Genomic DNA, 12,974 nt, shown 5'->3' on the forward strand with positions numbered 1-12,974 from the left:
GCATTTAATTTTAAGAAAATACCTCCTCCCAAAAGCAAATGATGCAGAAAGGTGAAAGTTAATGTACTTAATTTACATGATAAAGGGAAAATGTATTTGTTGAAAAGCATCAAGGGCCTGGTGGAAGTTGGGATGCTATGGAGAAATGAATGAAAATACCTTCAATATGGTACCTGAACTCTATGCTTTCTGGAAATTTATGGTTTTTTTCCCTCATTGATGGTCTCCTTGGAATTACACCTGTAGATACCAAGGGTCGGCTGTATCTATAAAATTAACCCATACGCTAAAACTTCTTCACACAGAATGTGAGTAACACTCTCTGGTTAGTGACTGATTCAGATCATAAACTTCTACGCTTCCCTTCTGCAAGCTGTAGAGGGAAAACATTTTTTTAAAGTATATAGAAACGGACTACAGAGGCAGCAAGTATTTGCTAAAATGCATCTTTGGTGCTACTTATAAGTTTTAAACTCTAAGCTGTTAAGAATGGTGTGGTGTAGTGGCTTGTAGTGGTTAGCACCCAAACTTTGAGGCAGATGATTGTTAGAATCCTGGTTTTACAACTTTCCAACTGTAAAACTGGATTTAGTAAGTAATTTCTCTTTGCCTCAGATTTCTTATCTATAAAATGGGAAGAGTAACAGTATTATTTTCTTAGGGCTGGAAGACTAATTAACATATTTAAGATAGTTACACCCTGGTGAGTATATTCCTTAGTGCTAGTTATTATTATTACTATATTACTATTAATATAGTAACATTACTATATTACCACTACAAATTATTCCCACATACTCAAAATTTTATTTCATGTATGGAAGACTCTTAAAAGAGGTGAGCATAGTTTAGGAATTCTACCTATCTCCTGTGATACTCTACCTATCTCCTGATTTCATCAGATGAACAATGTTTAGAGTTAATTAAAAAAGAGATTCAAAAAAATAGCACTGTGAATATGCTTCATAATAGATGGTAACAGTTTCCAAAAGAAAGAAAGAAAGGAAAGAAAGAAAAAAGAAAGAAAGAAAGAAAGAAAGAAAGAAAGAAAGAAAGAAAGAAAAGAAAGAAAGAAGGAAGGAAGGAAGGAAGGAAGGAAGGAAGGAAGGAGAAGGAAGGAAGGAAGGAAGGAAGGAAGGAAGGAAGAAAGAAAGGAAGGAAGGAAGAAAGGAAGAAAGGAAGGAAGAGAGAGAGAGAGGGAGGGAGGGAGGGAGGAAGAGAGAAAAAGAGAAAGAAAGAGAGAGAAAGAGAGAGAGAAAGAGAAGGCAGGAAGGAAGGCAGGAAGGAAGGAAGGAAGGAAGGAAGGAAGGAAGGAAGGAAGGAAGGAAGGAAGGAAGGAAGGAAGGAAGGAAGGAAGGTTAAGGTTGTGTCCTCGAAGTCAGCAGGAAATATTGAGTAGCAAGAAAGGGCTCCTTTGGAAGCCACACTCACCCCTTGCTCATCCAGTTTCATGAGCTGCTCCGTGACTTTGGGTGTGTTGAAGGCCAGCCGCAGGCACTGGACATTGAGCTCTGGGATCACATGTTCCAGCACCTCTTTCAGAGGCAGTCCTCTGGCTGTTGAATGCTTCGCTGTGGAGGGAATGGCATCTTCCAGGACAGAACCCCTTAGTGTCATGAGCTGCAAGAGAGATAGGTATAGGGGTGAGGCCTCTCTGGGGCAGGGGACTGCTGAATGTGTTGAAGGCCTAGACAGCCATTCTCTACAAAGCTGGAAAATGGTATCTGTGGCCAATCTGCCACAAGCATCTTATGTAAGATTCTTTATATATGAAATTGTGCATATGATACTTTACACATGAAGATATACTTTAATATACTTTCATATACTTTGTATATGAAAAACAATACTTTAGAACACCCAAGTTCAAAGGAACTCATAATATATTATCCAGAGGATAAGTTACTTAACTGCCAAATATCACATCGCCTTCAAGAGATCAGTAAGATCAAAGGTTCTATGAGGCTATATAATGGCACTAAACACATTAACCAACATATTAAGAAAGACATCTGAAGAACACATACTTAGAATGTGAATGTTGTAACTTTTGAAAAGTTGAGTTAATATATATATATCAATCATATATCACTGATCAGCACAGACTTGTGTTCTTTCCTTCCTCTTTTTTTTTTTTTTTTTGTGCCAGTCCTGGAGTTTGAATTCAGGACCTGGGCACTGTCCCTAAGTTTCTTCTGCTCAAGGATAGCACTCTACCACTAAGCCATATTCCCAGCCTTCAGCACAGACAGTTTGTATCTCTCAATGCCTCTCTATCAGAACAGCAATTGTAGCAGGCAGCACTGAGAAATACTTACCCTTTCCTTCAATCCTTTAAATACTTTCCATTATTGTGAAAGATAAACTCAAGTAAAGACATTCCTCTATGTCATGATGATTCATCAGAGAAAAGCTAACCAGGCATAGAGCCTAAAGTAGTATTGATTTCCAAAAAAATTCATGTGGCAAAATTGTTAACATACTTCAAATGCTGCTTGTGATTGAAAAAAAAAAGATCAAACTGAACACTTTTACATTAAAAATATATAGGCTTTAAGATGTTCTGCTCCAATAGCAATCTATGAAATTAGCAGAGGAACATGTATTGAGAGAGGGGTGAAATAAGAAATACACACAGGTAGTCTGGGAGGAACACATTTACTAAGAGAAGCACAATAGCAGGTCTCAAGACAGTCCAAAGGCAGAGAAGGCATCACAAAAGCTCAGACCACAAGGAAAGGCCATACTAGGAGGGGTGTCATAAGAAAGAGCTATAGAATAGAACAAAGGTACAGTTTCTATAAATAGAAGTTGTCAGAGAGAAAGTGAATTAAGAAGGAAATGGAGATAGTAAAAAAACAAAACAAAACAAAAAACAGGCTACAAGTGGGAAGACGTGACAGATAAAGTTAGATTAAGAAAGGATGGGGCGGTTTCTCTGTAAGTCTTTAGCCCATTTATTTATTGGGCAGTTGTTTCTTTGGTGATTTGTTGTTGGGGGATTTAATTGTTTAAGTTTCAGGTATATTTTAGATCTGAGACCCTTGTCCATTGTACGGCTAGTGAAGATCTTCTCCCAATCCGTGGGCTTTCTATTGATCATGCTAGCTATGTCCTTTGCCATGCAGAAGCTCTGCAGCTCCATGCAATCCCATTTATCCAACCTTTCTTTGACTTGTGTTTCTGGGTCTCTATTAAGAAAATTTTGGCCTGTGCCAAGGAGATCTAGGGTTTCTTCTATTCTTTCCTGTAATGTTTTCAGTGTCTGCTTTGACTCTGAGGTCTCTGATCTATTTGGAGTTGATTCTGGTACAGGGTAATATATAAGGATCTAGCTTTAGTTTTCTATAGGTGATTAACCAATTTTGCCAGCACCGTTTACTGAAGAGGCTGTCATTCTTCCATCCTGTTTTTTTTAGCTCCCTTATCAAGGATTAGGTGGCTGTAGGTCTGTGGTTCATTTCTGGGGTTTCAATTCTATTCCATTGGTCCTGAGGTCTGTTCTTGTGCCAGTACCAAGCTGTTTTGATTACTATGGCTTTGTGGAAGAGTTTGAAATTTGGTATTGATATTCCTCCAGCACTGTTCTTTCTGTTAAGGATCATTTTTGCTATTTGGGTCTTTAATTGTTCCATATGAATTTTTGGATTGCCTCTTCTATTTCCTTGAAGAATGAGGAAATGGAAAGACTTGGAAAAAATTATAGTAAGTGAAGTAAGCCACACCCAAAGAAACATAGATCCCATGGTTTCCCTTATTTGCAATAACTAGTAAGATAAGATGATGTTAAGCAAAATGAACCCAAGGTAGGGACATAAGAGGTTTTTTCTTTCTTGCTATTGTTTCTAATGTATTTATATAGTACCATGTGATTTTTTTTTTTGTTGCTTTGTATGTCCCTCCTGCACAGTATAACCTGTTTTCACTGTATTTGATGTTGGTATAATTTGGGAAGGGGAAGGGAAAAACAAATTGTTTAAATAGGGATACAAGTCGACCCATTGCAACAATGAGATGTACCAGATGCTATGTTGAAAAAACAAATTTTACAATTTAGGCGGGGTGGGGGGGTGTAGTTGAGGAGGTGGGAGGGAAGAGATGGTAGGAGAAAAACAAAGGAGGAGGCAACAATGCTCAATAAGAAATGTATTCATTACCTTGCTCATGTAACTGTAACCCCTCTGTACAGTATTTTTACAATAAAAACTTATTAAATTAAAAAAAAAGAAAAAAGAAAGGACAGGGCATGATGGTGGAATTGTGTGCAGGGGAAGAGCAGAGAACGCAGAGCAGAAGGCCCTGCCATTGATGAAGGGTGGGTAACTCTGGCTCCACAGGCAATATCAAAGTGGGTTCAGATGGGAACAAGGATCCATACCTTCAGAAATTAAATGGGAAAATAAGATAAAATGCACATGGAAGAAACTGGAGGCAGAGAAGAGTTAGGAAACTAAAAAATTATTCCAAGTAACAAGAAAAGAAAGTCAAGTGTGGTGATGCACATCTGTAATCCCAGCACTTAGAAGTCAAAGTAATGGATTGGCACATCAGGGAACAGTCCAGGCAGTGAGATGCTTTCTCAGGGTTGGAGCATGGCTCTGACTAGCAGGTAAGATTCTTTAATCCCCAGGACTTTGGGGGAAAAGGAAGAAACACTGAAACCACAGGAAGGATTGCCAGGGAAACAAAATCTATAAAATTCGTCAACTGGTAAGAGTAAAAAGAAACAGGAAGCCAGTCACTTGTGATTCATACCAATAATCCTAGCTACTCAGAAGACTGAGATCCAGAGAATCATGGTTCAAAGTCAACACAGGTAGAAAAGTCTGCAACATTCCATCTTAAAAAAAAACGCCAGGGCTGGGAAGATGGCTCAGTGGTAGAGTGCATGCCTTGCAAGCATGAGGCCCTGGGTTCGATTCCTCAGCACCACATAAACAGAAAAAGCCGGAAGTGGCACTGTGGCTCTAGTGGTAGAGCGCTAGCCTTGAGCTAAAGAGCTGAGGGACAGAGCCCAGACCCAGAGTTCAGGCCCCATGACTGGCAAAAAAAAAAAAAAGCCAAAAAAAAGAAAAGCAAGGAAAGGCATGGATCAAGTGGTAGAACATTATCTGAGTAAGCAAGGCTCTGAGTTCAAGCTTTGGTACCAATTAAAAAAAAACAAGAGAAGCCAGGTGCTGGTGGCTCATGCCTGTAATCCTAGCTACTCAGGAGGCTGAGATCTGAGGATCATGGTTCAAAGCTAACCTGAGCAGGAAAGTCTGTGAGACTCTTATCTCCAATTAACCACCAGACCCAGAAGTGGTGCTGTGGCTCACCTGGTAGAGCACTAGCCTTGAGCTGAAGAGCTCAGGAACAGCATCTAGGCCCCGAGTTCAAGCCCCATGATCGCAAAATAAATAAATAAATAAATAAATGAATAAAAAAATATATATATGTCATTTGTCATTTGCAAGGAAATGTATAGACCTGGACAAAATTACACTGAGTGAAATAAGTTTGGCTCAGACAAAGGGTGAACCATTTCTATATGTGGAGATCAGATCTAAAATATAGCCATATTTGAACACACACACAAATATATATATGTATATATATGTATATATATACACACACGATCAAATTGACTGAAGTATGGTATAAGAAGGAGCATATTTCTTAGTGTAACACCCATTATAACTGAACAATTGACAGGTAGTTCAACAAAATGACTATCAGGAAGCTGAAACATGTCTTGAGGGGGCAAGGATTAAAAGGGGAGAGATGAATGATGGGTTAATGTAGTCATAATATTCACTGTACATACATGAAAATAGAACTGGGAAACTTGAGAGAACAGGTGGGATTGGGATTAGAAGGAAGAGTAAGGAAAATGATAGAAGGGGTGACACTGATCAAGATGCACTGTATACAGAAATTAACATGCTTAATTGAAACCTCTTTATACAACTATTTAAAAATAATAAAAAGTGAATTTTTAAAAAGTCAAATTTATTTACATCTTGCTCTCAATAAAGAAAAGGGGATGAAAGGTATTTTCAGTTTATTCATTTGGTAAGTATCTTTTTCTCTCTTACAGTTTCTTTTTTAAATAATACATATAAAAGTAATCATTTTCCTATCAATCTCTTGTTGTATGGTTCCTATCAATCTCTTGTTGTATGGAATGTATTTTTGTTCTGCTTTTGTTTCTAAATCACATAAAATAGCTGGATAACTCAGTAATTACTGGGTTCTTCTTCCTTCCATAGGATAATGTACCTTGGATCAGAGATCACAGGAGTATTTTCAATTTAGAAGACAAGACCAGAAATGCAGATCATTGCATCTTGCAGTACTGAACGACTGCAGCTAACTTGAAAGTCAAAGCAGATGAGAAAAGAATGGCTCATTTTTACAACCTAACCACTAGCATTATGTATTGATATATTTGTTAATGGCTTCCAGGAACAGAGATTTCTGTGCTCTTAACTGTTTATAAACAAACCACCATGCCTACAAATACACGTCAAGTCTTTTTTTTATTGTGTTTTGCAGTGAATACTGCTAAGAGATTTGTTTGTATCTGTTATTTTGATGCTATTCACTGAAGCCACAGTGATGAACAATCTTTTTTCTCGGACTATTTACTGACGTGAGAAATTTATACATGAGAAGCCTCTAATTCTAATTTTATATATATATATATATATATATATATATATTACATATAGTAAGCTCACTTCTATGAAACAAGTAAAATGACTGTCGCTAGAAGTCCAGAAGTTAAGGTTAAAGACCTACTTTTTAAAGTATACCTATCAAGCCAGGCACCGGTGGCTCACACCTGTAATCCTAGCTACTCAGGAGGCTGAGATCTGAAGATCTTGATTCAAAGTCAGCCCAGGCAGGAAAGTCTGTGAGACTCTTATCTCCAATTAACCACCAGAAAACTGGAAGTGGAGATGACTCAAGTGATAGAGCACTCGCCTTATAGCCTTGAGTATAGAGACTCACAGACAGAGCCTAGGCCATGAGTTCAAGACCAGGACTGGCAAAAAAATAAAGTAAAAAAGAAAATAAACAGGAGGGAAGAGGAAGAGGGAGAAAAGGGACAATTTTCTTTTCATTATTTTATGCCCTTTTTTTGGCGGTGCTAGGGATGGAACCCTGGATCTTGCACTTGCTAGGCAAGCACTACACTACAGCCTATACCCTGAACCCTGAAAAGGGACTAGGCATTAGGCAAGCAAACAGTAATAAACAACTGAGATAAAAGTGTTCATCCTCATGGATTAGTGGAGAAATAGCAACAAAATACATAAGTATAGTATGTAAGATAGTGTTAAGTATTAATGAAAATAAAGCATGCAATTAAGATATGAAATGAGGCAGGGTAAAGAAATCTAGTAGTCTAGGAAGGTCACTGTGACAAATAAAGGCCAGGGGGAAATGAGAGTGCTGGAGCTAAGGGGTGCTGTGGAAACCAGCACTAGACTAGAAACTAAAACTAGACTGGCGAGAAAAGACTAAGCCAGAGGAAGATCCTGGAGATGAGATTAGATAGATAATGGAAAGCACATCTGCTAGATTTGTTAGGCTAGCAAGGATGTTATCTTTTACTCATAATCATAAGAACATGAGAGTCCTTAAAGGAGGAATGAGGAAATATGGATAACATTTTGCAGAGATGAATTTAACAGGCTGGAAGGAAGCAGGGCTTCAGAGCAGAGGTAGAACAGAGTAAGACCAGGCCCAGACCACAAGTGTGGGGGTGGAAAAGTAGATGAGTTCCAGACATATAGCATTTTGAAGACAAGATCAGCAAGGATTGTTAAAAGACTAGATCTTGAAGCAGGAAGAAGAGAGGAATCAAAGGTGATTTTAAGGTTCCTGGTCCAAACCTACAATGTAGGTTTGTAGAAACCTACAATGGCCCGAAACTGAAAATTATTTGAACCTACATAATAAGTGCAGTGGTTTTCCAAAACTACATCTGACTTGGACCTTTTAAACAAAGGCTATGGAAAGGAACTAAGGATGGAACTCAACTGAGTGGACCTTCCACAGAACCTGTGACTATAGATCTGGAGGAAGAAGCACATAGAACACTTCAGGAGAGAAGGCAAAGTGGAAGCACAGGATAAAGACCAGAGTTTGTGGGTTCACAGGCCATAGCAGAGAACAAAACAGAATCAATCCTGGAGAGTATGTAGCGCTTGAAGCTGTCCTTGGTAACTAAGGAGGTGCAATGCAGAAAAACCACTGGAAGAACCCATTGAAGAAACTCCACCAACACCAAGGAATCAGGTAGGCCAGTGGTTAGGAAAGTAGAAGAAACTGATAAAAACAACACACAGAAAGAAAACTATGATGATGGGACTCTGATTCTAATAGCCTTGGCAGGGAGATAATAGTAAGAGCAGATGAACAGAAACAGTTGGAAATAAGAGAAGAGCCATTCAAGGAAATCTAATAGATTTGGAAAGCCAGAAAGAGGCAGCTACCTGTGTGCATCTCACTCATCTCATAGAATGTGCACATCTAAGGATCAGATCTGGCACACACAAGAGAAAAGCAAACAGGCTTTCCCTTTCTCCTTAACCACTACAGACAACACATTAGATAATAAATCCTTACTTTTAAAAGTCATATTTTTAATTTCCCCAGAGTTTCAGCTCAGGGAAAAATCCTAAGTGAAGCTAACCTCTGAAACTTGCTGTGTCCAGTGAGGGAAATGAAGACAAATGTCCTATCGAAACTAGATTCAAAACCATTATTTTCTATATATCTCAAGGGAATATCGGGCATTACGACATATAAAGTAAATTAGGAGCTGAGAGGCAATAAATTGATGATGGGAACAATTATATACAAATGCTTCGAAAGAAAACAAGTAGGAATTTTATAGTCCCAATCAAGTTTACAAGTTCAATTTAAAAATGATTTGTTAGCTGCTTTTTTAAACTTTTGCTTTAAAATAGAAACTCATATACAATATGTATTTCATGCCTAAAGATTTCTCAGGGCTGGTTTTACCCACAATTAGATAGCTTCCCAGTTCAAATACTCTTTGTTGTAGGCCTCAGAGAAAAGACAAATTATAGAGAGGTAAAAGAGGAAGAAGGAAAGTCTTTCTCTTCTAGCTTCAGAAATGTTCTTAGCAATAGTTTGGAAGACTGAGCTAAATCTTAGATGACCCTTTCTCATCTGTTAAATCTCTTTGTTTACCAACACTGGGTACTTCCCAATTGTCCTGGGTAGGATATGCAATAGTCCATTTGAGCTTTTAAGGATAATTTCTTTTAGCCACACTTCATAAACCTATCTCTCTGAATCAAAATTTCTATTCATTTATTTTATCTACTCAAGAATTAGAAAGGATCCATTTATACCCATCTTGTCTGCTTACATTTCCAGTAGAACTACAGAAAAGTCTTTTTTACTCTGACATCTGTGATCGTGGGCTACTGAATATAATTGCTCTTCTATTGCTTCTACTCATCCTCCCCAGCCCCCACACACAAACAGACATTGCAATTAAGCCTCAAACTCCTCTCACTTGCCACTTACCTCACTAGTTCTAAAAATTATTCGATAGTTGTATGGAGATCCATTTTCTTTCATTTCTTCTGGTTTTTCCCTTCGAATACTTACAGCCACCGGACCAAGATTCTCATCAGCCCCAAAATAGTTCCAGTGTTCTTAGATAAAATGAAACAAAACAAAATTAGAAAATTCATCTAACACTGGAATACCTGCCTGGTTTTTAAGATCACTTCTGAGAAATTATACCAGTAAGATATAAGCATGCCTTACAAATACTAATATCCTTCAATGAATTACTTAAAACTAAAAAGGCAATGCGGGTTTTGTTCTGGAAAAGGTAACACTGAACAGAAATGGTCTGTTGTTGTTTTGTTTTTTACTAATCTAAAATTGATTACTGTAATTTCTTAAATTTGCTTTTACGTCCTATGTCCCATCATTTTAATAGATATATTATGTACAGGTACTTCAGTGTATAAGGGGAAATTTAACATTGAGACTTTTTTTTAAAAAATCCAAAACCTACTGAGAATAGAATGCAAAAGAGTGAGAAATCTCCTTTAGATTCAACTGATATCCACAGAGTGAGTGGGACATTGTCTCTGGACCTATGTCCCCATTCCCAGTCAGCCCCAAGCTGGATTAAGGAACTCAGAAGAAAGAGCTTCAAACAGCTCTGCAGAGGCAGCAGCCTGGACTCAGAGCTCTGGGGTTTAGCAGTGGTCCCTCTGTAGTAAGCACAAAAGTAGCCCAGCAAGGCCATCACACCCAGGAGGAATCTGGGAATCTAAAGAATAAGCTTCTTTCAGTCACCCAGTGTAGCCAGGGCACTGTCAGTGAGGTCCAGTCTAGCCTAAGGTCCCAGTATAGCTCAAGGTCCCAGTATATCCTTAGAGTTAAGGCCAAGTCACCAAATGACCCTGTAGAAAATTACCTTCCTCCCAACATGGAAGAAGGTAACCAAAATTAAGTGAATTGGGAATAAGGACGTAGTTAATGATAGGTAGAGGGCTTTCCTAGAATGTGTGAGGCCCTGGGTTCAATCCTTAGCACAGAAGAAGAAAGAAGAAAGAAGAAGGAAGGAAGGAAGGAAGGAAGGAAGGAAGGAAGGAAGGAAGAAGAAGAAGAAGAAGAAGAAGAAGAAGAAGAAGAAGAAGAAGAAGAAGAAGAAGAAGAAGAAGAAGAAGAAGAAGAAGAAGAAGAAGGAGAAGAAAGAAGAAGAAGAAGAAGAAGAATAGGAGGAGGAGGAAGGAGAAGCAGCAGCAGCAGCAGCAGAAGAGTTCATAGGAAGTATTAAACTATTTATTGGGCATCTAAGAATATATTTCTTTAAAAATTAAAACACTTATATGAACATGGGATATTCACACATGAAGTCAATATCAACATGAAAAATTCATAAGCAAGAGTATATAACTGGTTCTTCAAACCGTCCAGAATATTTGTTTAACTTTGTTCCTTTACATATGACATGGGTACATGACCAAGTTGTGACATGATATGTTACTTTCATACAAATGCATAAATAGTTGAAAACACATGTTATTTCCATATAAAATATCAGTATTTGAAAATCCATGAGAATAATAAATAATAATAATGTCTAAAGCGGGTTTAAAATTTAGCTAAGGATTATGAAAATATAAGAACTAAAACACAATTACAAAGATATAATCATAAATATTAAGGACTAATATATTATAATCCATGGAAATTCAAAGTAAGAAAATAAACACAATGGAAATACAAGCAACAAACATTTCACATGGACAACTGAGAAACAATCCAATAAATGTCACAAAATTCATGTACAAACACTCATGTACATCCTCAAAGCACAGCACATGAGAATCACACTAAGATGTTATATACTCTTACTTTGCACAAAATTCTAACAAGCTTGGTTGTCTGGTCTTCAAGCCCACAGCTTTATTTCAGGTGTGATAATCCCGAAGTTGACAAAGTCCAGAGTGTAGGGCTGATATAGACTTGCATGCAGACAGCAATGTGATAGAACAACTGACAACAAGGAAAAAAACAGAAAGGGAGTAGACAAATAGTATAAAAAAGCAGACAAAAACTTAAAGGAAAACAAGACAGCAGTCTGGAACCATTTACTGAAGAAGTAAAGGGGTTCAGTTCACACACACTTCAATAACTTCAGAGGAATTTTCAATACTGCAGCACAGAACAATGGTGGATGTTCAAGGAAGTGAATCACATTCACTGTATTTCCTTCCTTGCATTTCAGAGACCCACACATCTCAGGAAAGGCTAGTGTGATTGCTGTTCTAAGCTGCTGGAGAAATTCATGAAGATATAGTCCCACTATGAATTAATCATCAATACCTGAAACTCATTCTCTTCCTCAAGTTTTCCCTGGGCCCTGCTCTCTCTACTTCTACATACCTAATGTTTCAGACATCCTCTATTCTCCTTTACTCTTCCCTTCCACCCTCTTCCCAAACATTCTCTTCAGTTCAGCAAATGGGAATGTTGTGTTTATCACAAAGAAAACAGAGAAGTCGGGGCTGGGAAGGTGGCTCAGTGGTAGTGCGCTTGCCTTGCATGCATGAGGCCCTGGGTTCAATTCCTCAGCACCACATAAAGCAAAAAGAAAAAAAGCCGGAAGTGGCGCTGTGGCTCAAGTGGTAGAGCGCTAGCCTTGAGCTGAAGAGCTGAGGGACAGCGCCCAGGCCCAGAGTTCAGACTCCACGACCGGACCAAAAAAAAAAACAAAAAAAAAAAAAGAAAACAGAGAAGCCACTACAGAAAACCTCCTCACCCTCTACCACCAAGCATACAAGCTCATCTGCATTCAGACTCTCGCTCATTTTGGTATTTTGTTATTTTTTGTTGGTCTTGGGGCCTGAACTCTGGGTCTAGGCACTGTCCCTGAGCTCTTCAGCTCAAGGCTAGCGCTCTACCACTTGAGCGTCAGTGCTACTTCCAGCTTTTTCTGCTTATGTGGTGCTGAGGAATTGAATCCAGAGCCTCATGAATGCAAGGCAAGCACTCTACCACTGAGCCATCTTCCCAGCTCCTCTGGCTCACTTTTTTTTTTTTTTTGGTCGGTTGTGGGGCTTGAACTCTGGGCCTGAGCACTGTCCCTGCTCTTCAGCTCAAGGCAAGTGCTCTACCACTTGAGCCACGGTGCCACTTCCAGTTTTCTAGTGTTTTTTATTGGAGATAAGAGTCTCATGGACTTTCCTGCTCGGGCTGGCTTTGAACAGTGATCCTCAGATCTCAGCCTCCTGAGTAGCTAGGGTTACAGGCGTGAGCCACCAGCACCCGGCTTACTTTTACCTACTGTCTAAACCCAATATAAATTGGGTGCTGGTGGCTCATGCCTGTAATCCCAGCTACTCAGGAAGCTGAGACCTGAGGATCTCGGTTCAAAGCCAGCCTAGGCAGAAAAATCCATGACACTCTTATCTCCAATTAAC

The 12,974-nt window shown here is 38.7% G+C and overlaps 1 protein-coding gene across 4 annotated transcripts in view; it reads right to left on the bottom strand.

Moving 5' to 3' along the window:
• Sipa1l1 (signal induced proliferation associated 1 like 1) overlaps positions 1-12,974 on the bottom strand; it is a 335,149-nt gene that overhangs the window by 111,849 nt on the left and 210,326 nt on the right. For all 4 annotated transcript variants that reach the window (XM_042692744.1, XM_042692740.1, XM_042692742.1 and 1 more), the window contains 2 exons: positions 9,553-9,683; positions 1,432-1,620 (listed from right to left, as the gene is read on the bottom strand). In XM_042692744.1, coding sequence (XP_042548678.1) covers positions 1,432-1,620; positions 9,553-9,683 — 320 coding nt within the window. The remainder of the gene's footprint in view (positions 1-1,431; positions 1,621-9,552; positions 9,684-12,974) is intronic.

This window comes from Dipodomys spectabilis, unplaced genomic scaffold, assembly GCF_019054845.1.
Source record: "Dipodomys spectabilis isolate Male_0828 unplaced genomic scaffold, ASM1905484v1 ptg000157l, whole genome shotgun sequence".
In the NCBI taxonomy this organism is placed as follows: Eukaryota; Metazoa; Chordata; class Mammalia; order Rodentia; family Heteromyidae; genus Dipodomys; species Dipodomys spectabilis.